Here is a 25073-nt window from a genome sequence, read left to right as displayed (position 1 = left end):
CAGTGGCTTCCAGGGCTACTTGAGTGTCCTCATACTATAGAGCTGTCTTCTCCCAGAACAAGCAGTTCAAGCCAGAAACCACAATCTCATCTATGACCTTGCTTCAGAAGTCACTATCACTTCCTCCTCATTCTGTTGGTCACTATTTTGACACTAACAGTATACTGCAATACAGTTCCGAGGCTTAACTATCTAGAATTAATGCATACCCCATAAGTCAAAGGGTATAATCCCCAACAAAACTGCCCTCATTTTAGATGCGAGTAGCACTTTGGAGGATCCCCAGAGCACTTGCATTTCTGACCAAGTGGGGCTCCCATGACATCAGAGCCAACCTTTGATTTCATTGATTTTTCTCTGTTGTTTTTCTGTTCTCTAGCCGAGCTCTAATATTTTTTTTCCCTTCCTTCTTGCTAGTTTTGGGCTTAGTTTATTCTTTTTCTAATTCCTTTAGATCTAAAGTTAGGTTGTTGATTTGATTTCCCCCCCCGGGGGGGGGCATATGGAAGTTCCCAGGCCAGGGATTGAATCCAAGCTTCGGCTGTGGCAACACTGGATCCTTTAATTCTTTAATCTACTGCGCTTGGTGGGGGATTGAATTTGCACCTCCGCAGAGACCTACGCCCTTGCAATAGGATTCTTAACCCACTGCATCACAGCAGGAACTCCTAACTTTCTTTTTTAATTTAAGCATTTATAGCTATGAATTTCTCTCTTAGTGCTGCTTTTGCTGTATCCCATAAGTTTTGGTATGTTGTGTTTTTGTTTTCATTTGTCTGAACATATTTTTAAATTTTTACCAATTGGTTATTTAGGAGTGTGTTGTTTAATTTCCATTGGTTCATTTACTATGCAAGGATTCATAGTCTCCATCTAGGGATAAAAGCCAGTCACATTTATTATACAGTAGTCACTTACATCAACCCTGATTTATTTTTAGAAGGGACTATTAAATGGTGTGAATACCAGGAGGCAGCAAGAATCAGGGACCATATTTAAGCTGACTACTTTGTAAAGTCATTTGATTCAGATCTGGCTGGTCCCAGTGCTACATTGAAGACTCAGTTTCCAGAATTCCCATCATGGTTCAGTAGAAACGAATCTGACTAGCATCCATGAAGATGCAGTTTCCATCCCTGGCCTTGCTCAGTGGGTTAAGGATCTAGGATTGCTGTGGGCTCTGGTGTAGGTCAAAGATGAGGCTTGGATCCTGCGTTGCTTTGGCTGTGGCGTAGGCCAGTACCTACAGCTCCAATTCAACTCCTAGCCTGGGAACCTCCATATGCCATGCTGCGGCCCCAGCAAAAACAAGAAAAAAAAGAAAACTCAGTTTCCATGTGGCACAGCAGGTTAAAGATCCAGTGTTGCTGTAGCTGTTGTGTAGGTCACAACTGCGGCAAGGGTTCAGTCCCTGGTCCAGGAATTTCCATGTGCTGTGGGTACAGCACCCCCCCCCCCAAAAGAAAACCTTTGTTTTCCCTTTTCAGAGAGCCAGGAATTCCCTTTTCAGAGAGCCAGGAATGCCTAGTAAGGCATCATATTTCGGGAATGTATTTATAAGTTTTGTAGATCAGAGTGTTTCTTCACCTAACTCTAGAACTATTTAAATTTTAGCTCATATTGGTTAAGTATATTTAAGAATGCTGCTATTCATTCAGTCAACAAATTTTTATTAAGTGCTTACCATGGGTCATACAATCCTAGGTGCTTAGGATTCATCAGTGAACAAAACAGCTTCCTTCCTGGTGGAAGAAGTTACATTTTATTATTATTATTATTTTTTTTTCCTTTTGTCTCCTTGCTATTTCTTTGGGCCGCTCCTGCGGCATATGGAGGTTCCCAGGCTAGGGGTCGAATTGGAGCTGTAGCCACTGGCCTACTCCAGAGCCACAGCAATGTGGGATCCGAACCGCATCTGCAACCTACACCACAGCTCACAGCAACGCCAGATCCTTAACCCACTGAGCAAGGGCAGGGACCAAACCCGCAACCTCATGGTTTCTAGTCGGATTCGTTAACCACTGCGCCACGACAGGAACTCCGGAAGTTACATTTTAGATGTTACACATGAGAAACATAGTTTAAGTTGTAAACTAACTATGCTGCAATAAAGCTTTTAAAAATGAAAAGAAAAGGAAATATAATAAGTATCTTGTATGGTGTTTCATGGTATAAGGAAAAGTAGAACAAGGTAGAGGAGAATGGTGAGAGTATGTCTGTGGATAGGATGGGGGGACAATATAATCTTAAATCAGGGCTCATAGTAGGCCTGTTTGAGAAAATGACAGTTATTTGTCTTTTTTTTTTTTTTAGGGCCACACCTATGGCATATGGAGTGTCCCAGGCTAGGCATCGAATCAGAACTGTAGCCACTGGCCTACGCCACAGCCACAGCACCACCAGATATGAGCCACGTCTGCAACCTACACCACAACTCACAGCAATGCCATATCCTTAACCCACTGAGCAAGGTCAAGGATTGAACCCGAGTCCTCATGCATACTAGTCAGATTCATTTCCACTGAGTCACCATGGGAACTCTGAGAAAATGACATTTGAATAAAGACTTTAAGGTGAAGGGATTAGCTATGTGGATACCTGGGGGAAGAGTCTTCTCATAAGGAGAACAGCCAGAAGGCTGTAAGGTAGGAGGGTGTTTGACGTTCCAGGAAGAGCAAAGAGTCCATTGTGGCTGGAACTCGTGATGGAGGGGGAGATAGAATTGGCATCAGAAGAAATGGAGATCTTAAGGAGAACTATGGGTAATTGTTGAAACTTTGGCTTTTAAACTAAGCTCTCATTCATTCTGTTTTCAATACATATGAGTTCAGAGTATATAAAGTTGAGTAGTCCTCTCTCAGATCTGAAACTGGGCATTATGAAGAAAGTACATTATGAAGAAAATATTGCCTGATATTAAGCAGTATATCTAGCATTTCCTAATATCTAGCATTATTGACTTATACTAAGATGTAGATGGAAGGATGAGGTTTATATGTGATGAATGTATGCTTTTTTTAATTGCTATTGCTGAAGGAATTGTTTTTTTTTTTTTTTTTTTTTTGTCTTTTTGCCATTTCTTGGGCCGCTCCCGCGGCATATGGAGGTTCCCAGGCTAGGGGTTGAATCGGAGCTGTAACCACCGGCCTACGCCAGAGCCACAGCAACGCGGGATCCGAGCCGCGTCTGCAACCTACACCACAGCTCACGGCAACGCCGGATCGTTAACCCACTGAGCAAGGGCAGGGACCGAACCCGCAACCTCATGGTTCCTAGTCGGATCCGTTAACCACTGTGCCACGACGGGAACTCCAGGAATTCTTTTTTAATTAATTAATTTTTTGGTCTTTTTGCCTTTTCTAGGGCCACACTTGTGGCATATGGAGGTTCCCAGGCTAGGGGTCCAATTGGAGCTGTAGCCACCAGCCTACACCAGAGCCGCAGCAACACCAGATCCAAGCTGCGACTGCGAACTACACCGCAGTTCATGGCAATGCTAGATCCTTAACCCACTGAACAAGGCCAGGGATTGAACCCACAACCTTATGGTTCCTAGTCAGATTTGTTAACTGCTGAGCCATGATAGGAACTCCAGAATTTGTTTTTAAGAGTCTAGACTGTTTCCTTATTAAGAAAAGGTGCTTTTTTGGGTGGCGGGGAGGGGGCTCCTCTTTAGGGCTGCACCTGTGACATATGGACGTTCCTAGGATAGGAGTTGAATCCAAGCTATAGCTGCCAGCCTACACCACAGGCACAGCAATGCCAGATCCCAGCTGCATCTATGACCTACATCATAGCTCACAGCAATGCCGGATGCTTAACCCACTGAGCAAGGCCAGGGATCTAACTGGTGTCTTCGTGGATAGTAGTCGAGGTTTTTACTGGTGGGCCACCATGGGAACTCCAAAAAGGTGAATTTTAAAGACTTCTTTGGTGCTTGTTTGGTTTAAGTAGAATTTTGTATAGAATTCTTTCAGCATATTTATTTGTGTGTAGAACTAGCTTGTATTTTCTTTCCCCGTCAACATTACTGCCAATTATCTGGCCATTAGAATTGAATTACAGAATAGCCTAATGGCTGGTGCAAGCTTTGAATTAGCCTGAGTAAGCTTATATAATGAAACATCCCTGTTCCCCATAGTGTTCTAAAGGCCTGTCTATGGGTCTTCTCAGTTTTTCTTGTAAATTCCTCTGCTACTTTTGCAACAAATGCAAATTCTGTAGTTCTTTTCCTTCTGATTTGCCTCTGAATTAATTTACATTTGCCTTTCATAGGTTTTGAATCAAAACGGTCTTGTCTTCAACCAGAAGAGATTATTCAAGTTCAGTTTGGAATTAAGGTATTTTTTTTTAATTATGTAATGTGCTGAAGATGGAGGGCTAGAAAGCAAATCACCAATGGCCATTTTTTGTAAGATTAAGTAATTTATTTAAGCTTCTGATATGCATCTGTGATGTATTTATTATTTATACATAAAATTTATCCTTTTAACTATATTTAAATGTACAGTTTGGAGTTCCCTTGTGGCACAGTGGGTTAAGAATCCAGCATTATCACTGCTGTGACTTGGATTGCTGCTGTGGTGTGGGTTCAGTTCCTGGCCTGGGAGCTTCCACATGCCACATGCGAGGCCAAAAAATAAAATTAAAAAAATGTACAATTCACTGGCATTAAGTATACTCACATTGTTTTGCAACCATTACCACTATCTATTTCCAGAACTTTTTCATCATCCCAAACAAACTCGGTACTCATTAATCAGTAACCCCGCACCCTGCTGACTCGCCCAATTCCTAGTAACTTCTGTTCCGCTTTCTTTTTTTTTTTTTTTTTTTTTGTCTTTTTAGGGTCACACCAGGAGCATATGGAGGCTCCCGGGCTAGGGGTTGAATTGGAGCTGTAGCTGCCAGCCTATACCACAGCCACAGCAACGCCAGATCTCAGCCGCATCTGCGACCTACACCACAGCTCATGGCAATGCCGGATCCTTAACCCACTGAGCGAGGCCAGGGATTGAACCCACAGGAGACCTCATGGTTCCTAGTCGGATTCCTTTCACTGAGCTATGACAGGAACTCCTCTGTTCCACTTTATATTTCTGAATTTGCCTGGTTTGGGTACTTAGTGTAAGTGGAATTACACAATATATGTTCTTTTTTGTCTGGTTTACTTTTTTTTTTTTTTTTTTTTTTTTTTGCTTTTTAGGGCTGCACCCTTGGCATACAGAAGTTCCCAGGCTAGGGATCGAATCAAAGCTACAGCTCCTGGCCTGCACCACAGCCACACGGGATCCAAGCCGCATCTGCGACATACACCACAAGTCACAGCAGTGGTGGATCCCAACCCACTGAGTGAGGCCAGGGATAGAACCTCCATCCTTATGCATATTAGTTGGATTCATTTCCTCTGCGCCACAATGGGAACTCCTTGTCTGATTTACTTTTGCAAATACTTGCAGTTTAACAAGTGGCAGGTTTAATAGCACTGAACTGATAGTGTTTTTTACATGCTTGCACTTGGTAATCATGGTATATAGTACATATTATTTCACATGGTTTACAAAATTTTTAGGTTTGTTTTGCTTTATGGGGGGTTTTTTGCTTTCTAGGGTTGTGTCCTTGGCACATGGAAGTCCCCAGGCTAGGGGTCAAATCAAATCGGACCTGCAGCTGCCGGCCTACACCACAGCAATAGCAGTGCCGGATCTGAGCTGTGTCTGGGACCTACACCACAGCTGATGGCAATGCCAGATCCTTAACCCACTGAGCAAGACCGGGGATCAAATCCACATCCAGATCCTTAACCCACTGAGCAAGACCAGGGATCAAACCCACATCCTCATGGGTATTAGTTGGGTTTGTTACCGCTGAGCCACAACGGGAACTCCCACAAAATTTTTATTGTTCACTGTTGGTCTTAGGTGGTTGAAGATAATTCTAGGTAAGATGATACATACGGTTTTGAGTATTAAGTATTTAGACATCAACTTTGAAGTATATGATTTCTTTGAAGTACAGTATTGCTTTTAAACACAAATGTTTTATATAGAATCAGTTTTTGGCTATAAAAACTTGGAGTATATTACTCCATTTGTGTAAGAGGAAATTGACATGTATATCTCATTTTGTATAATACAAATAAATCTAGCTTTTTATATCATACTTACATATTTTTCTGGCTACTGCTTCTGCTTTTCTGATGGTAATACTAAATTTGGTGGTGTGGTTGGACATTTTCTTTTAAACACTATATAATCCAAAAATTTTTTTTCTATGTGTTCTAAATATTTTTTAAAAGTAAAAAGATTCATGTAGAAGTACCTATCTTAATCTTCCTGCTTTTAATTTATTTTGTATTTTTAGGTATTTCTGTGTTGTCTCCTGAGTGAGGTTGTCTTGCTCCAATTATTGGGCCACCTTCCCCATTAAAATGTGGATATCTCTTCTCTACACATTACCTCTGTGATTTGGATTGGAAAAGGCTGCTTTTCTTTTCGTTCCACCTTCTCAGATTCAACACAGAGAAGCTCCTGGGATGCATTCATCCTGCCAACTTCTCCAGGAAAAAAGAGGCAACTGACATGCATCTTCTGCTGCTCTTTGCTTAATCACAAAGAAATTATTTTACATGCTAAAGGCCGGTACCTAATTTAAAGCAGGTGCTTAAATGGTGATATCTGTGAGTTCTTTACATTTTGTTCCAAACAAGAAAACTAAATAAATAGCAAGTATGGATGACATGAGGGTTTTTTTTTTTTAATGTCTTCCAGTTTTTGTCACCATCATGATACGTACGCATAGTTGAGACTGCAGCAGTAGATTCCAAATTATGCGTTCTAATTTGAAATGAGATGCTTTAAAAATTACACATATCTAAATCCTGGCTCATCCTCTGACATGGATTTACTAGATAAGAACAAAGGTCCAATTTCGCAATAAAACCTTTGATGTCATAAAGAAACATAAAGACAAGATATCACAAGGTTAATTTCATATGTGAATAGACCATCTCAACTATAAATACACATTTTTACACGTGTAAATCCACATTTTTGGCTGATAAGAGGGATTTTCTCCTAAAGAAGGAAGCTGTGCTGACTTCTTTCTTAGAAGTCTTTGGATACTTGGTATTTTTAAATTTTTTTTTTCCATTCTGCTAAGGAAAGACCACAATGTTTAGATGGTAACCCTATTGAATGCCTGCTTGCGTTTAGTGAAAGGTTGGTAAAAGGAAACAAAACAGTTTTGAGTCCAGTGATGGAACCCTCTTCACCTTCCTAGGATGAGAGACTACTGTATTGCAGATTACTTCATTCACTTTTTGGACATTATATAGCACTTGAGACTTGGTTTTACATGCTGCTGAGGCTGGAAGAAAAGTGGCATAAGTGGTTTTTCTGTTCAGAAGATGTGATGGACCCTACAGTATGACCTGCCTTCAACTTTGGACCTAGAGGAGTGGCAGAAAAAATGATGACAGTCTTCATACTATTTCTTTCTCCTAAGGAAAAAAAGTGAAAATGCTTTATGCAGCTCCATCTCACTTTATGGCACTTCACATTCTACAGCTCTGTTTTCTGTAAAAGCATAAATGACTTCTTTCCTTTGACCCGGGATAGGTTCTTGGGTGTTTGATTTATTTTTTTCTAGGCAAATAGGTGTAATGTTCGGCTGAAAAGGCTGGGACTCAGGTAACTTTCCCTAGTTGGAAATGAACTTTCTAATGGGCCTCAGAAGAAATGTTAGGAGGGTCAGTGTAAATTTAGAAGAAAATCAGGGTATGAAAAAAAACACTTAAACAAGAAAAATAGTTCTAATAAATAATAGTTTCCTCTCTGTTGAAACATACTATCTGATGAATGGACTATCGCGTAAAGCTGTCCTTGCTTCCACATCAACAAAGGACCGTTGTATGATTGGCCAGGTTTTTACATAAGAAGAATGACACCTTAAATTATAAGTCCTTGTGAGTAGAGAAAGAATTTAAAGCTACTTAGAAGAAATTACGAACAAGTCATCTCAGATCATCTTTGTAATAGAGGGAACGCCCCCAGGGCCATACATGCTGTGCTGCTGAAATCTTGGGGAAGATTTACCAGAATTTGAGGGTAGTAGAAATAGCCAAAAATGTGAAATACTGAGCACTCTTAATGATTAGTTAAGTTGGTCAACCAACTTGAATTGGCATTAAGAAAGCGTTTTAGTAAAATAAATAATACAGATAAAGCCTAATTTCCTTTAATTGAGGGCAATTATTGAGTAGTAAAGCACAGTAGAAGTAATTTTGGATAAAGGTAACTTAAATTTTTCTGTAAGTAACTTCTCAGCCATTTCCTGATGTTTTCTTTCAGTATTTTAGAATCATTAAAGACAATGGAAACCTCCACACATGAATTCCATTGCTGTGTTGAGCTTGTCATATATATTACCATGGAGAATTTGCATCTTTACAGTTGTCTGTTATCCATCTTACCCATGTTTGGGGGCAACTTTTTGGCAGGAGATAGAGTCCCTGTACTATTAGCAACAGTGAAACCGTCTCTACTTGTTTGAATATATGTATGTACCAGACTCAGCTTCTCCAGTTGCTTTATATATTTTTGTTTCACAGTTAAGAGAATGACTGTTTAATGCTCTCTTTCAAGTTGTTTCTGCATTTTCTATGATTTTCACCAGATGGCATTTAGCGCAATGGGTATATTCCAGTTGTGCTTACCTAGCGTTTGCTTACATCTACATTGTTTTTTTCTGGTCTATTTTTGGTTCCCTTCTTGATGGCAAAGCTATAATTTTAGGCAGGACTGTGCCTCAGTCTATAGCTGTGCCTACTTCCTTTACTCATCCATGTTAGCTGGCAGTTTTCTTTTAAAAAGTTGAACAAAAACGGGATATGTGCAATAGAAATATATATATGTATATTTTAATACTTGTGGACAAATGTTACAAGTTGTTTAAGAACAACAAAATCACCAATGTCTTCCATTTTGAGATGTGTATAGTTTTGTAAGCATTAGTGCTTGGTAGCATATTGTAGTGCCATGTTAGGGGTTAGTGCATGAGCCTAGTAATAATTTAAACTTCAGGATGAATTATTGATAATAACTAATAGTGTAAAAAGAGTGGAAAATCTAGATCTTTTCTTTTCTCATAAATATCTGAATCTGTGATATTCTCCCTGGGGAAAAGAGCTTAAGGCCAAAAAGACTCATTTATGAATAGAAATGTGGGGTCACAATGTGAAATACTGTCTTTGAGGATATTTGAGCTTTTTATGAGTAGCTGGAAACCAGCTGCCTTTATGTCTTACAAAACCTTAATTCAAAATGAGGCCCCATTTCATGACTCTGCTCTCTGAGTTTGAAGTCAGATTGTTCTGGCATTGTTTTCACGTTGTCTTCTAGGTTTATTATGTTCCCATTCCTTTTGCATCAGATTATATTTTGCATGTCTTACTGAGATGCTGTGTTAATTGCTCGAGTGCTTTTCTAATCTGCAGACCATTTATGTTTCCTGTCTGCGGTGTGCTATGTGTTAATGGAAGAACTCTGGTCAGTGTCTTAGATTAATTTTTCACAGGCATTTCCTGTTTCTAAATCTGCTGAATTGTGTACTGTTGCGATTCCAGACCTTTTCATGAGAATCAGAAACATTGTTAAATGGAGCCTGCCTAGATTGCTGTGTATTAACTAACTCTGCTTGGTTATAGTAAATTGCCTCAGATAGCTTTCACATTTTTCTACTTTCCTTGTAGAAATAAAAGTTGTTTTGTTCTGAAAGCAAAGATATTCCTACCTCTAAAAAGCTTTCTTGAGAACTCTGAAACAGTAGTTTTCTAGGGTGATTTTTAAATTTCAGTATTAGGAGAGTCTAGAATTTATTGACATAGATTCTACAGTTAGTATGATAGGAAAGGCAAAACTTTTTTTAAATTATTTTATTGGAGTATAGTTGACTTAAATGTCATGTTAGCTTCAGGTTACAGCAAAGTGAATCATTTATGCAAAACTTTTTTAATGTGGTGTGTCACATGTGCAGAAGTAGGCTTAAACAAATTGACTCTTGGGCAACAGATCTCCAGGGACCCAGGTTTAGATTCTCATGGTGTACTTAAAGTAATTGTACTCTTGGTTTCAAGTAGTGTAGTGCCTGGGAGACTCCATTTCTGAAAACCATTTAAACATTTTTGAAAAATACCTCTGAAAAGGTAATGAATGCAAAATAGCACAGTATATAGGAAAGGATGTTTCTTGTTGAAAAAAAAAAAAGCCATAAAACAAACTAATAATTTTCAAGAGGTAGAATTTTAGTAGCAATAACAGTTTTGCATGTCACGTTAGATTGTATAGTAGACTACTGCTTGAGTTTGTGAGGCTCTGATCAACAGAGTTCCATGAAAGGAAAACGATGTTCTAGGTAAAGAGTATATAAAAGGTACTTTCTCTTAAAAATATGAATGTGTGAAATGTCATTATGTGAGAAATAGCATCTTTTGTGTAAGTTAAGGTTAAAACCGTATTTGTTTCCTAGAGCAGAGGGGTAGCGCCATTGAATGAAACTTTTCTAATGCTTAACCTGGAAACAAATGTGCTGCTACTGATGTAGTCCCACTGAAGCTCATCATGTAGGGATTTTGCTTCTGATGTTTATTTAGCAACAGGCATTTATAAAATGACATACTCTTTGCTTTGTCACCTCATCTTTCTCCATTAGTTTCCTGGGTGTGTATATAGTTAGGATTTTTAAAAGGAAAAAAAAAAAAAAAAAAAAAACCCAAGAACTGGGATAGCTGTCTTCCTCATGCCTATTAGTGTAGGGAAGTTAGGATCTAAAGGTGTAAAGCAAAAGTATTGAAGGGAATAGCCAAAGACAACAGTTGTTTTTTTAAACTTTCTCTAATGTAGCAGGGCTGAGGCCTTCGGCCTATGACTGCTTATTTTAACAAGAACCCAGCAAACTGTTTCTCAATCTGAGGAAACACAGCTCTCACATCAGGATATAATAGTAGAATAAGGGTGACTTCTTACTCCCTTTTACCTCGTGTTCATCTTGGCTATTTAGCACCTTGAAGATCCCTAAAAATACTGGGTCTGTGTTCCCTTGTTTTCCCAGGGGAAAAAACTGCAAGTGGAGTGGATCTGAGAAAATAGTGCCTCTTGAATATTAAATTCTTTTATGGCAACTCCAAAGGATAGAGAGAAATTGATTATAGCTCCTCTTTAAATGTCCTATGCCATCAGGTGGTGTTAGAGACATTGAGATAACCAAGCAATATTTCAGACATCTGCACGATCATGAGGACATCACTGCATGTTACAGTGATGTCAGCAGTTTAGTTACTTAGAACAATTAAAAGTTACTCTTAACAGCCACGTTAATAGTTCTAAATGCTCTAATGAGCTACAAGTTTTTGTAGTCTCAGAGTATGTGTTGGATTACTTTTCAATGTTATGGTCTCATGTTTACCCTTTGTGTACCTGTGATATGCAAAATATGAAGAGACCCTTGGCCTCCAGGAGTTTACATTCTCATGGTGCTGCTGGTGCAAGCAAATTGCTTCTAGTTTATTCAGAACATTGTTTGGCTGTTAATTATACCATATTTGGAAGGATTTCTTGGCCAACAGTTTTCAGAAGCAGAGGGCTATGCTATACTTCAGGGCATTGATTTTGAGTTTACATTGTATTAGCTTTGCTATTCATAAACTCCTTTTCCCCAGGGAGCTGTGCAGGTAATGCTCATTAATGTGAATCAGAGAAAAAAAAAAGAAAAAACAACATTCTGCCTAAGAGCCTCTTCACCATCTTTATACTATACCACATATGCTCTTCTATGCTATCACCATCAGTGGATGGCCAGGAAAATTTACTGCTCTGGAGGACATCTCTCAGTATTCTTTTCCCAAATTTTTACATCATACTCTATCCAAAAGGACCAGCATTTGCAATGAAGCTTTTTATAACTGAATAGTGGTCCTAATTTTAACCCTTTGTGTGACTTTTGTACCTCTATTCTGAAGCAGCATTGTGGTAGATGTGGAGCACCTGCCTGCCTTTCTAAGCAATCACTTTACTAACCCACATTTTCAGTTGAAACTTTGCATGTATCCTTGTTATATCCCCCTAATTCCTCTGAGTCAAGGGGTTTACTCTGCATGTTTATTAAAACTGGGTCTGGATGTAAGCAATAGTGGCAGGCCCATAACTCTTTATTTTAGAGTATCATATTCTAATGCATGTTTGAAAATGTTCAGTGTTATGTGGTTACTTGTAGTTATATGTATGCATTTATTAATAAGGAAGCAATAGAGACTTAAACCAGTAGCTTGAATTTATTGTGTGGATTGTTAGTTTTTTCTAATTAAAGATTATCTTACTTCCATTGAAAATGGGAGCTAGAAGATAAACAGGGGCAACCACAAGACATTCAAACTGTCAGGAATAGAGCACAATAGTGCTCACCCTCTAACCTCTTTCCTAGTTCCATTAGTCCCCAAGCATGTTTAAAAACAAAAGGCACAAACTAAGCATGTTGAATAAATAAGCTGCTACGACTATACTAGAAAGGTGCAGAGTTTCAGAAAGGGTATGGAAATTACCAGTATCTTGGGATGGGGTTTGTCTGATAAAGTTTATATGGCTTAAGGTTGGTCTCTTAAAACTAGAATCCTGCAGGTGAACAGAGTGATATGTACATATTTCAGATGTTCCAGGATTTTCAGATAACTAGGCAACTTTGGATGGTATTGGTATTAACCATCCATAAAGGATCTTTTCCACAAAGGAGCCCATTCCATTTTGTGGAAATAGTCCTGAAAATATAGTTTGGTTTCTCTTTTTTTAGTGTTTTATATTTAAACTTTTAGAAGAAATTGCTTATAGCCAGAGTTTTATCCTTGAGTTTTGGTTAGACTTAATTGTTGCCTAAAGCTTGATGCAAGTATAGAGGAGCAAGTTTTCCCATTGTGGGGGGGGGGGGGGGGGAGCTTTGCTGTTTATTTTCTTACTTGATGAAGAAGATAGATCAGTTTATTGTGGTAGCTTAAAATTTTTGAGATGATTCCTGACTTTGAAATAACCCTTATAAGTACCTGTGACCATGAAAAGTGAAATTCATTATATCTGAAAGAGGCCTAAATAGAAGAGAATTCAGGATTAGACTGGATGATTTTTACCAGGCCCCTTCCAGGTTTCATGTTCTATGATTGAAAAATATTTTTTCTAAAGTTATTTCAACTCATGTTAATCTTTGCTGTGGGATTTTACTCCATATACCTTTAGGAATGTTTACATGGAATGTTAACTTTCAAGGAATTCAGAATTGAATTACTGTAGTCATTTTACTTAGTTCAGGAAGTGGAATGTCATATCCCACATGTACAGATTCTATGTGGCAGAATAGACAGTAACATGTCTGCCAAACAATGAAACCAATAAAGATTTAAGGACAGAGTCTCTCTAAACTGTGTTCCTGTTACTTCACTAGGGCGTATTAAACTGTTATTAGAAACCCAGTCATCACAGATTTCTCTAGGAACCTGTACTAAATCTCCTTCTTTAAGTCAGAATAGTTATCTTTAAAGTTAGAATTTTCAAAAGGTTTGCATCCCTTAATCTATGTCATGCCATAGATTACAATATGTTTTTCTCCAAGGGATAAGAAAACTGTTCTGGCAATACATTATCATCAATCCTTAAACAACAGTAACAGTCTTTTGGTGCTTAACTTAAAACCACCTATTACTGGTAATTTAAAAGATTCATTTTAGAATAACCTTTTTTTTAATTTTTATTAGAATATAGTTGACTTACAAAGTTGTGTTAGTTTCAGGTGTACAGGAAAGTAAATCAGTTATATATGTCCATTTCTTCTCAGATTTTTTTTCCCATACATGTCATTACACAGTGCTGGGTAGATTTCTTTGTGTCACAGGACTTTAAGTAGTTGTTGCTGTTTTTACCTGCTATTTAGCACCTTCTCCATTGCTCCATTGGTATAAAAGATACTATTAAAGAATTTCATTGAATGTTTGAAGTTTTACAAAAGGCAGCTTGCTTTCTAATCTATGCATCTTTGGGAATTTAAAAGAAATTTTATTCTTTGCTGTAAAGAGAAACTGCTGTAAGATTGGGATCTCTGCACCTGTGTACATATATATTTTGGCAATAAAGCAGCATGGGCTGAGAATGCACTGAAAATTCACTGTGTTGTTACTTGTAATGGGCGATTTCTAATAATGAAGTGATTATGGAAGTGGAAGAAGGAACCTATCCACAGACCTGTGCTAAAGTAGGCTCTAGATGTCAAAAAAAGAGAAAAGGACCTGGGTTTCTTGATAGCAAACTGTGAGAGTTTCTGGTGTAGTCCAAGGAGAAAACAGGAAACCATATGAATAAAGAGACATCCCATTTAAATTTACACCATTCCTTTTTACCTTTAGGGCCAACATTATGCTAGGTCTAGGGGCAAATGTTTAGTTTCTGCTAAGGAAATAGCCAGCTAAGTTCAATGATACAACCGAAGTTCCAATAGAGGCTCAGTGGTAACCTGGCTAGGATCCATGATTCAATCCTTGGCCTTGCCCAGTGGGTTAAGGATCCCATGTTGCTGTGGCTGTGGTGTAGGTCAGCAGCTGTAGCTCAGATTTGACCCCTAGCCTGGGAACTTCCATATGCTGCAAGTGCAGCCCTAAAAAGCAAAAAATAGTAACAATGATACAGCTATCGCAGATAATCCTTCCTATTGAAATTTGTAAAACATTTAAGAAGCTTTTATGTTTAATTAATTAAAATTCTGATATGTTCATACGATTGAGTCGTTTGTAGATGTTTGTGAGGCCTGATACAGAAGGCTATCCATGGTGTTTATTGTGTGGGGAGCAGGTTGCAGAATAATGTGAAAATATATAATTGCCTTTTTTTTTTTTTGTCTTTTTGCCTTTTCTAGGGCCGCATTCACAGCATATGGAGGTTCCCAGGCTAGGGGTCTAACCAGAGTTGTAGCCACTGGCCTACACCAGAGAGCCACAGCAACGCCGGATCCGCATCTGAGACCTGCGACCTACACCACAGAATGCCGGATCCTTAACCCACTGAGCAAGGGCAAGGATTGAACCCGCAACCTCATGGTTCCTAGTCGGATTTGTTAACCACTGCACCACGACAGGAACTCTTATAATTGCCCTTTTTAAATGTCTCTGTGTATCTGTCTACATGCATGAAGGTTATAATTAGCATTTATTGAGTGCTTATTATGTGCTAAGCATTAGTCTTAAGTACATTAGATGTATTCATTAACTGGTTTAATCCTTACTATAGCCCTAGTTTTTAAATCTCTATTTTACAAGAAGAGTTTTAATTCTTCAAATTCATGGCTAATAAGTAACCAAGTCATAATGTGAATCCAAATCATCTGGCTCCAGAAGCTGCTCACTTCCCAGCATGCTATATTTTGCCTCTCAAAAATGTAAGGGGGAGTATATTTTACCCATTATTTTGTCACAATCTATATCTGAATTTTTTTTCCTAGAGTAAACATGTAATTTGTATTTGGGCAAACAAAAAGCTGTTTAAAACTAACCAGCTTAATTTGATGTCAAGTTCAAGAATTTAATTTGCTGTTGAAAGTCTACCAAAACAGCAAAGGCAGACATTAAAGAAAATAGCTACATAAGAACACCTTTTTCATTTAGATAAAGAAAATGTTGAGGTAGACATACCTACACACAATTCAAAACCCCAGGATGATTCAGTATAGTATTATTAAGTCTTATTCTTTAAGAGTAGAAAGTAAGAGCTCCTCAGGCTTCAAGCGCCCTTAACTTAAAGAGCCAAATTTTGCATCAAGTCAGAATTCTTTCCAGTTTAAAAAAAAAAAAAATCAGGGCGTTCTCGTGGTGGCTCAGCAGTTAACGAAACTGATCAGTATCCACGAGGACACAGGTTCTATCCCTGGCCTTGCTTAGCAGGTTAATAAGGATCCAGCATTGCTGTGAGCTGAGATGTAGGTTGCAGATGTGGCTCGGATCCTGTGTTTCTATGGCTGCAGTGTAGGCTGGTGGCTACAGCTCCAATTGGACCCCTGGCCTAGGAACCTCCATGTGCCACAGGTGTGGCCCTAAAAAGCCTGAAAAGAAAAAAAAAAAAATTTTGGCCCACAGCATACAGAAGTTCCCAGGCTAGGGAATCCAACCTGTGCTGCAGCAGCAACCTAAGCCACAGCAGTGATAAGGCCAGATCCTTAACCTGCTGAGCCACCAGGGATCTCTGGACAGCTTAAAATATTTTTAAAGGAAAATATCCTCTATGCAGTGTACAATGGAAAGAATCTGCTATTTTGCTAGCTACATCTGAACCATGTTAATTTCTCTGTATACCACCACTTGGCTTTATCACCTGATGTTGAGGACAGCAATAAGGCCTGACCCTGACACTCAAGCTTTGATTCTGGATCAATCTACTGGCTTGGACTGGTCAGGAGTCACTTTCTTCAGAATCTTCATCAGTGAATTTAAGCGAGTATGCATTAACATGATCTTCTCTTTCAGCTGGGAACAGAAATATATAGATATCAGGACATCTTAAACTTAACTGTCAATATGCTGGTTCTAGAAGCCACTTCAGATTTAAGCTAGTGATTGCGAACTGGCAATATTACAACACATTTCATAAGTACATTTGTTCTATTCCTTAAAGAACTTTATACAACAAACCTAGAGTACAATAAAGTGACAGATACAGGATTTCTCTTGTAGTGCAGTGGGTTAAGGATCCTTCAATGTCAGTACAGCAGCTTAGGTTGCTGCTGTGGCTCAGGTTTGATCCTTGGGCCAGGAACTTCCACATGCCTTGGGTGTGGCCAAAATAAATAAATAAATAAATAAAAAGTGACAGATAAAAAGTTTCTTATGGGATATGACTACTGCTGAGTATCACTGCTTCTGGTTCCCCTCCTTCCTAGCCTTTATCACCAGGTTGGTGATAACTCTAAAACTTGGGGAGGAAGACAAGAATAAAGTGGGTTAGAAAGCTTGTGGAGACAGAAGCATTAACCAGTCTTTCCCTCTTTCTCCAGTGGAAAGAGCCTTTTTTTTTTTTTTTTGGTTGGGTCCCTAATTCTTGTTCACAATAATAAATGTTTATCTTTAATATTCTGCTAATGGTCTTCAAAAGTAGCTGTGTGGATTTCCTGTTGTGGCTCAGTGGGTTAAGAATCTAACATAATGTCTGTAAGGATGCACATTCGATCTCTGGCCTGGCTTAGCAGGTTAAGGATCTGGTAAGTGCTGGGATACAGATCTCTGCATTTTTCCTACCTGGGCTTGCAGATTATTTTTCATCAAATTCGTTAAGATGTTTTGTTTTGTTAGCTTTTTAGGGCTGCACTTGCAGCATATAGAAGGTCCCAGGCTAGGGGTCAAATTGGAGCTGCACCTGCCAGCCTACACCACAGCCACAGCAAGGTCAGATCCAAGCCACATCTGTGACCTACACCACAGCTCATGGCAACACTGGATCCTTAACCCACTGAGTGAGGCCAGGGATTGAACCTACATCCTTATGGATACTAGTCGAGTTCATAACCCACTAAGCCACAAAGGGAAGTCCCAAATTCAGCAAGTTTTCAACCATAATTTCCTTGAATGTTTTTTCTTCTTTCTCTCTTCTCCCTTTTGTACTCCAGTTACCAAAAGGATATTTAGGTGTGCCTGATAGTGTCCAACTGGGCTCTTAGGCCCAGTTCATTTTTCTAAAAATTTTTTTTTTTTCTTTTTAAGGCCACACCCAAGGCATATCAAAGTTTCCAGGCTAGGGGTCCAACTGGAGCTGCAGCTGCAGGCCTATGCCACAGCCATAGCAATGCCAGATCTGAGCCATGTCTGCAACCTACACCACAGCTCACAGCAACACTGGATCCTTAACTCACTAAGCAAGGCCAGAGATCAAAACCACATTCTCATGGATACTAGTCAGGTTTGTAACCCACTGAGCCACAAGGGGAATGCCCATTCTTTTTGGGGTTTTTTTGGTTTTTTTTTTTTTTTTTTTTTGGCCACACCCAAGGCATATGGAAGTTCCTAGGCCAGGAATCGAACCTGTACAATAGCAGCAACCCGAGTTGCTGCAGTGACACACTAGATCCTTAAACCACTGGGTCACAAGGGAACTCCCTAAAACCTATTCAAGTAAAAATTCTTAGTGATGGTTTCAGCACTCTTTCCTCTGCGATAGGTAGGCATAAAGTGCTTGCAGAGAGGACAGACCTATGAAGAACAGCATCCATTCCTAGCACAGAGAGAAGGAATATAGGAATGCAGAGCTCAGGACAGCTCTCCACCTCTTCCTGAACCAGATGTGACATTATAATTGTCGATTTTGCTTTGTGTCACAAATTCAATAATGCCAAACTAAGTATAAAGGATTACTGGGGTATTTATGATTTCATTTCCCCTAAGTTCATGGGTACGAATTACCAGGAATTGTCTACATTAAAGGAAACACAAAGTTCCCCATTGTGGTTCAGAGGAAACGAATCTGACTAGTATCCATGAGGACACAGGTTCGATCCCTGGCCTCGTTCAGTGGGTTAGGGATCTGGCGTTGCCATGAGCTATGGTGTAGGTCACAGACACGGCTTAGATCTGGCATTGCTGTTGCTATGACATAAGCAAGCAGCTACAGCTCCAATTTGACTCCTAGCCTAGAAATTTCCATATACTGCAGGTGCAGCCCTAAAAAGACTAAATTAGAAAGAAACAAAGAAAGAAAGAAAGAGAAAGGAAACACACAACTATCATGTAATTTTACCTCTGCAACCTTTTCTGGTAGGGGTAGGTTGTGAATATCCATCTCACTTGCATTGACTATGGCTTTTGTTTTTAAGAGGTAGCTAGATAGAAAATACAAAGAGAAAGTATTACTACCATTCCACAGTTAGAATTATCAAGGAACCAAACTTGCAATTATCTGTCAAGCAACAAATTGCCTTCTTACTATTTCCTTTTCAAGTATCTTACAGGAAAAACACTCTCAATTAACACATCATCAGAGAGACTCTATCTCGTCTCACCCTTTACCAGCCTGGAATACATGAGTCAAAATTATGTTAAGACATGGAGTTTCCTGGTGGTCTAGCAGGTTCAAGATCTGGCATTGTCACTGCTGTGTTTCAGGTTTAATCCCTGGCCTGGGAACTTGCCGTGGACATGATAAAAAAACAAAACAAAACAAAGAAATACTATCCTAGGACAAACTAAAGACAAAAGGCCATGGTCAAATGGATAACTGTGATGCATATAAGCCTCATACTCTACCAGTAGATCGTGTAGCACAATGGGAAGAAAAGTAACCACTTCGTGACCAGTACTGTTGGTTATCTTCCCCATAGGCATTCCTCAAATCTTTCTTGACAACAGAACCCAGATTTTGGTTGAATTGGAACTATAGCTGCCGGCCTATGCCACAGCCACAGTAATGCAGGATCCGAGCTGTGTCTGCGTCCTACACCGCAGCTCATGACAATACCGGATCCTTAACCCACTGAGTGAGGCCAGGGATCAAACCGGCAACCTCATGGTTCCTAGTCGGATTCGTTAACCACTGAGCCACAATGGGAGTGCCCTGCTTTTTAAATTTATACTAAAATTTTTTGTTACTGAAAGCTTCCTTTCCTATGCAAAAACTCAATTACAGTTTTGGTGGAATAACTATTTATAACCGTTTCTAAAAGAGATTTGAGGTTACTTGCACACATTTAAAGATACTTTTCCCTGCCTCTTTAAACTTAATTTCAGCTGGAAATTGAAAGTAAAATAGCAGTCCATCTCAAGTACATACATCCTGTTGAAAACCTGCAATGGGAGTTCCTGTGTGGTTTAGCACCAGATTAAGTATCTGGTGTTGTTACCATAGCAGTCCAGGTGGCTGCTGTGGCATGGGTTCAGTCCCTGGCCTGGGAACTTCGACATGCCACAGGTGTGGAGAAAAAAAAACCTGCAATGAAGAATTAACAGTGGGAGTTCCCACCAAGGCACAGTGTGTTAAGGATCCGTCATTGCCACAGCTGCAGCATGGGTTGCATCTGCAGCTTAGATTCAGTCTCTGGCATGGGAACTTCCATATGCTGCAGGTGCAGTAAAAAAAAAGAACAAATACTGTACCTAATGCATATTGAAAACCTCATGGTAAAGGATGGGCTTTATTTATAAGATTTATTGCTAAGGTAGAAACACCTAAGCATGTTAAATGAGAAAAAGGAAATTTTCTGTTTTAAGAATGGAAAACGAGCTTTAGAATTAAGACATGGATTCAAATATCAGCTCCTGCACATTTTCAAGCCCTAGTTTTCTTATATTAAGAACTCAGTGAGGTAATCATGGTGCCTGGCACAAACTAGGTCATTAATGGCTGTTTGTATTTTTTTTTTTTTTTTTAAATGATCAAGGAAAGATTTTGGGAGTTCCTGTCGTGGCATAGCAGAAACGAATCCGACTAGAAGCCAAGAGGTTGCAGGTTCGATCCCTGGCCTCGCTTATTGGGTTAAGGATCCAGTGTTGCCACGAGCTGTGGTGTAGTTTGCAGACACAACTCGAATCTGGCATTGCTATGGCTCTGGCGTAAGCTGGCAGCTGTAGCTCCAATTAGATCCCTAGCCTGGGAGCTTCCATATGCTGCAGGTGCGGCCCTGAAAAGACAAAAGACAAAAAAAAAGACTTTGAAGGATTGAAACATCCTTCAGTTTGTTGTAATAACAAAAAAAGTTAAGTAAAAGGTAGAATTCATACTTAGATAAGAAATATCCAAAGTAATTCATGAGAAGGAACAGCCAAAAGGGAATTTTTCCCTGACTTAATGAGGCCACATGGTTATCATTATTATTATTTTGGCTGTGCCTACATCATACAAAAGCTCCCAGGCCATGGACTGAACTCATGCCACAGCAGTGACAAAGTTGGATACTTAACCTGCTAGGCCACCAGCGAATTCCTCATTTTTACTTTTCTGTATGTCTCTGCTTCATTCTTCTTTTTCTGAAGACAGAATTTCTCTCTACTTACATGCATAACATAGAAAACATCTACCCTAAACCTAGAGCTTTCACTTCCCAACTTCAGTACCAGCACCATCTAAAATGACCAATGTCTCTGGGTTATTTCAAATCCTTAAGGTAGAAAGCATGATTGACCTAGCTTAGGTCAGGTATCCATTCCTGATCCCACCACCCAGGAGTGGTATCACACAGAATACAAACATGGCCACAAGGTCCCCTCTATAGGCAGGGTGACAAGGGCTGGGCACAAACCCAAACAGTGTCTACTACAACATGATTTTGCAAAAACTTACCTTCCAAAAGTTCCTGTAGCGAAAGAATATCCTTTCAGTTATTCCATGGTTTGATTATTAACATTACAATTATGAGACACCTAAAATGATAATGAGACTCTATTTTGGCCCTACTGCCATCTCTTTTGTGAGAAACAACATTTGGTTTACTATCTTCTCTGGTAAAAACATTCTGCCTTTTTTGTAAGATCTTTTAAAATTTATTTGATACAGAAGATGAGTCTACTTACCATACCATTTTGTCACTGGAAAGGCAAAAGTGACCTCTCAAGGCAGCCAGGGCAGCATGGGTAGAATACAAATGGAAACCAATGGGAATCACACAGGAACTACAGAATAAAAGGTTGTAAGTGCTGAGGGAAAAAACAGAATATGGATAAGAAAGAAAATCAGAGAACAAAGACAAAATGTCTCTGGACCCATTCCTAAAAATTAGACTGTAATAGAAATGAGAGCGAAGAAATGTCACATTCAAGAAAAGTTAACTTGTGGAGTTCCCGTCGTGTTGCAGCAGAACAAATCCAACTAGGAGCCATGAGGTTGCTGGTTCGATCCCTGGCCTCACTCAGTGGGTTAAGGATCCGGCTTGGATTTGGCGTTGCTGTGGCTGTGGTGTAGGCCAGCAGTTGCAGCTCCGATGTGACCCCTAGCCTGGGAACTTCATATGCCACAGATGCAGCCCTAAATAAATAAATAAATAAATGTATATAACTACACATGACCATATAAATTAACCACCATCAAATTGATTTCCAGTTGAAGTATGATAATAAACTTGATTAGGGCTTACTAAGCAATTTATTAATGGAACTCAAATCAGGATTTTTCTTTCAAAGATATAACAAAAAATTAATTTTAGGAGTTCCTGTTCTGACTCAGTGGTTTACAAACCCGACTATTATCCATGTGGATGCAGGTTCGATTCCTGCCCTCACTCAGTGGGTTAACGATCCCGCATTGCCATGAGCTGTGGTGTAGGTTACAGACACAGCTGGGATCCAGGTTGCTGGGATCTAGGCCAGCAGCTACAGCTCTGCTCGACCCCTAGCCTGGGTACTTCCATACGTCACAGGTGCAGCCCTAAAAATACAAAAAAAAAAAAAAAAGAATACAAGCCACATAAGTAATTTTATATTTTCTATCAGTCTTGCTTAAAAAATTTTCTGTCGGAGTTCCTGTCATGGCTCAGTGGTTAACGAATCTGACTAGGAACCATGAGGTTGAGGGTTTGATCCCTGGCCTTGCTCAGTGGGTTAAGGATCCGGCGTTGCCATGAGCTGTGGTGTAGGTTGCAGACACAGCTTGGATCCTGTGTTGCTGTGGCTCTGGCGTAGGCTAGTGGCTACAGCTTAGATTCGACCCCTAGCCTGGGAACCTCCATATGCCACGTGAGCAGCCCAAGAAATGGCAAAAAGACAAAAAAAAAAAAAAAAAAAAATCTGTCAACAGGTGAAAGTTTTTTTTTTTGTTTTTTTTGTTTTGTCTTTTTAGGGCCACACCCACTGCATATGGAGGTTCCCAGGCTAGGGGTTGAATTGGAGCTGTAGCTGTCGGCCTATACCACAGCCACAGAAATGCGGGATCCGAGCCGTGTCTGCCACCTACACCACAGCTCATGGCAACACTGGATCCTTAACCCACTGAGCAAGGCCAAGGATCAAACCTGTGCCCTCATGGATCCTAGTTGGGTTGGTTAACCGCTTAACGATGGGAACTCCAAAATTATTTTTAATATATTTTATGCTACCTGTTATTCAAAAATATCATTTCAACATATAATCAATATTTTAAAATTCTTCAAAACTTTAATCACAGCATATTTCAATTCAGAATGGCCACATTTTTTTGTTTTGTTTTTTTAGGGCCATACCGGAGGCATATGAAGGGGAAGGTTCCCAGCAACATCATATCCGAGCCAAGTCTGAAACCTAGACCACAGCTCAAATCAACACTGGATTCTTAACGTACTGAGCGAGGTCAGGGATTGAACCCACAACCTCATGGTTCCTAGTCGGATTCGTTAACCACTGCGCCAGGATGGGAACTCCAGACATAACTTTCTTAAACTCACTTCCACAAGGCGCGAGGTAGATGTGGCCCTCAGACTTTAAAACCTACACACAAATACAGCTTTTCCATTTCATTGCTATATCAACCTCGTACAAGACTCAATCAGGTAAAAGGAGAATCCTTCAGATATGGATGGAAGAAACTTTTCTTCTAGCACAAGGTAGGAATAAACTGTTTTCTCCTCGTGCAAGTCGGTTCCATTCCCCCCTCGGTCTCATTAAATCTGGGAATGACTTAATGACCATCTGGAATTCTCAGTACGTACCTGCCTTTGAGCGAACCTTCAATGCCAACTAGGAAAGGAGCTTCCAAAACTACGTTATTTGTGACTCCTAGGAAAACAAACACGGGTCAGAATGACTACCTGTGAGGCAATGAAAGGGGAAACCTCTTCCTTCCAGAAAGACTCATCACAGCCACAAAAAAAAAACTACGAAAAGTCGCCCCCACCCACCCCTGGCAAAGGAGTTCATTTCTTTTCAAATTTTCAACTCGTTTTCTTCCCCGTGAGTTCTAAGCCCCCAATAAAAAGCCGCAACTCCCTCTCGACCCGCCTACGCCTTCCCCAGACACTGCTCCCACTCACTGGAGAAGGCCACGGCTCCAAGGGACCGCGACAAGTCCCATGCGAGGTGCACCGAGTCGGCGAGCACAGCGTAGCAATGCGCACACTGGAACACGGCGCACCTCTCGGGCTGCAGCCACCATGGCAGCCGCGGGGCCGCTGGGGGCTCCTCCGGCCCGAGCCCAGCGGGGCCAAGCGGCGAAGACCCCTTCACCACCTGCGTGTCCCACTCCATGGAAGTCGTAAGAGAAGTTTCGTCAGTCGCCTTCTTAGGGCCATCACAAAAGTCACGCCGCGACTGCCTTGGATAGCACGAGCGATGCCTCCGCGGCCGCGCCGCCATCTTCCCGCAGCCCCCGCCTCCGTTTCAAAGACGCGCCAGGCCCCGCCCCAAGCTCAGTTCCTGAGTCCTCATTGGACAACGTGTATCGGGGTTTCTGCCGCGCACTCGTTGCCTGGACACACTGTTTGGCGCCCAGGTGTTGGCGAGGGGTGGAGGAGAATGTGCGTCACTGGGAGGGGAAATAAGCCTTTCTATTGGTCAATACCGGGAGACCCTGCCTATGAGGCAGTTTTAACCAATGGAAGTGCATCATTCGTAATTTAAACTCTCTATAAAATTCGGTTTGGTTAACGCTTCGAGCCGCGCCAGAGTTTTCAACCGTGCTTTGGAGAGGGGGTTACTGATCTTCTTCGTGGTCGCCTGGATTGCAGTTCGCCATGATTGTGTCCTCCCTGGAGGAGCTGGACTCCTTCAAATACAGTGACCTGCAGAACTTGGCCAAGAATCTGGGCCTCCGGGCTAATCTCAGGGTATGGGGCCGGTGGCGGGTGGGGTAGTATGAGCGGCCTTTTCAAGACTCGATGGGGGCTGGGTGGGGGGAACCTGAAAGACTGAGGCGGCTGTCCTGGCCCTGGGGCGGTTGGTTTGGTTCACCCAAGGGTCCTAGTAACTTTGCAAAACCGAAAGGGAGCCGTAGTTTTCAGCTTATGTTGCGGCTGACTTTTTTGGAGGCTCACGAAGGCCCCGGCTCCAAAAGGGTTTGGCTTGGGTTTTTTTTTGAAGTACTCGATAGTAATTGTCAGGGCTTCAATTACAA

At 40.5% G+C, this 25073-nt stretch overlaps 2 protein-coding genes across 12 annotated transcripts in view; one reads left to right on the top strand and one right to left on the bottom strand.

Moving 5' to 3' along the window:
- Positions 1 to 25073, top strand: part of NUSAP1 (nucleolar and spindle associated protein 1) — a 72808-nt gene that overhangs the window by 4799 nt on the left and 42936 nt on the right. For 2 of the 7 annotated variants that reach the window (XM_084974436.1, XM_021097455.2), the window contains exons 2-3: positions 4276 to 4340; positions 23201 to 24786. The exons of 2 other annotated variants lie outside the window; for them this stretch is intronic. In XM_084974436.1, coding sequence (XP_084830562.1) covers positions 24694 to 24786 — 93 coding nt within the window. In that variant the 5' untranslated portion in view covers positions 4276 to 4340; positions 23201 to 24693. Of the gene's footprint in view, positions 1 to 4275; positions 4341 to 23200; positions 24787 to 25073 lie in introns of those variants that run through there. 3 more of the 7 variants (XM_021097458.2, XM_084974431.1, XM_084974460.1) reach the window with 2 other exon arrangements.
- OIP5 (Opa interacting protein 5) lies at positions 12310 to 24342 on the bottom strand. Of its 5 annotated transcripts, none has more exons than XR_014814388.1 (6): positions 23995 to 24342; positions 23674 to 23740; positions 21569 to 21691; positions 18804 to 18885; positions 15316 to 16543; positions 12310 to 14649 (listed from the first exon to the last, which is right to left on the bottom strand). XR_014814388.1 is itself a non-coding variant. In XM_003121583.6 (5 exons), exons 1-5 carry the CDS (start codon positions 24314 to 24316, stop codon positions 16448 to 16450), a joined length of 690 nt encoding a protein of 229 aa, XP_003121631.2. In that variant the 5' UTR covers positions 24317 to 24342; the 3' UTR covers positions 12310 to 16447. The 5 variants fall into 5 exon arrangements, 2 of the variants coding, with proteins under 2 accessions (XP_003121631.2, XP_013848606.1); XR_014814389.1 differs by having other exon boundaries at positions 21569 to 21667; XM_003121583.6 differs by having other exon boundaries at positions 12310 to 16543.

This window comes from Sus scrofa, chromosome 1 (genome assembly GCF_054392235.1).
Source record: "Sus scrofa isolate SSC_HxYL_T2T_F1_AM1 chromosome 1, Sscrofa_HxYL_maternal_Yorkshire_Landrace_v2.0, whole genome shotgun sequence".
Lineage (NCBI taxonomy): Eukaryota > Metazoa > Chordata > Mammalia > Artiodactyla > Suidae > Sus > Sus scrofa.
The sequence above is the reverse complement of the archived record's forward strand: the minus strand, read 5'-3'. Positions and strand labels throughout refer to the sequence as shown.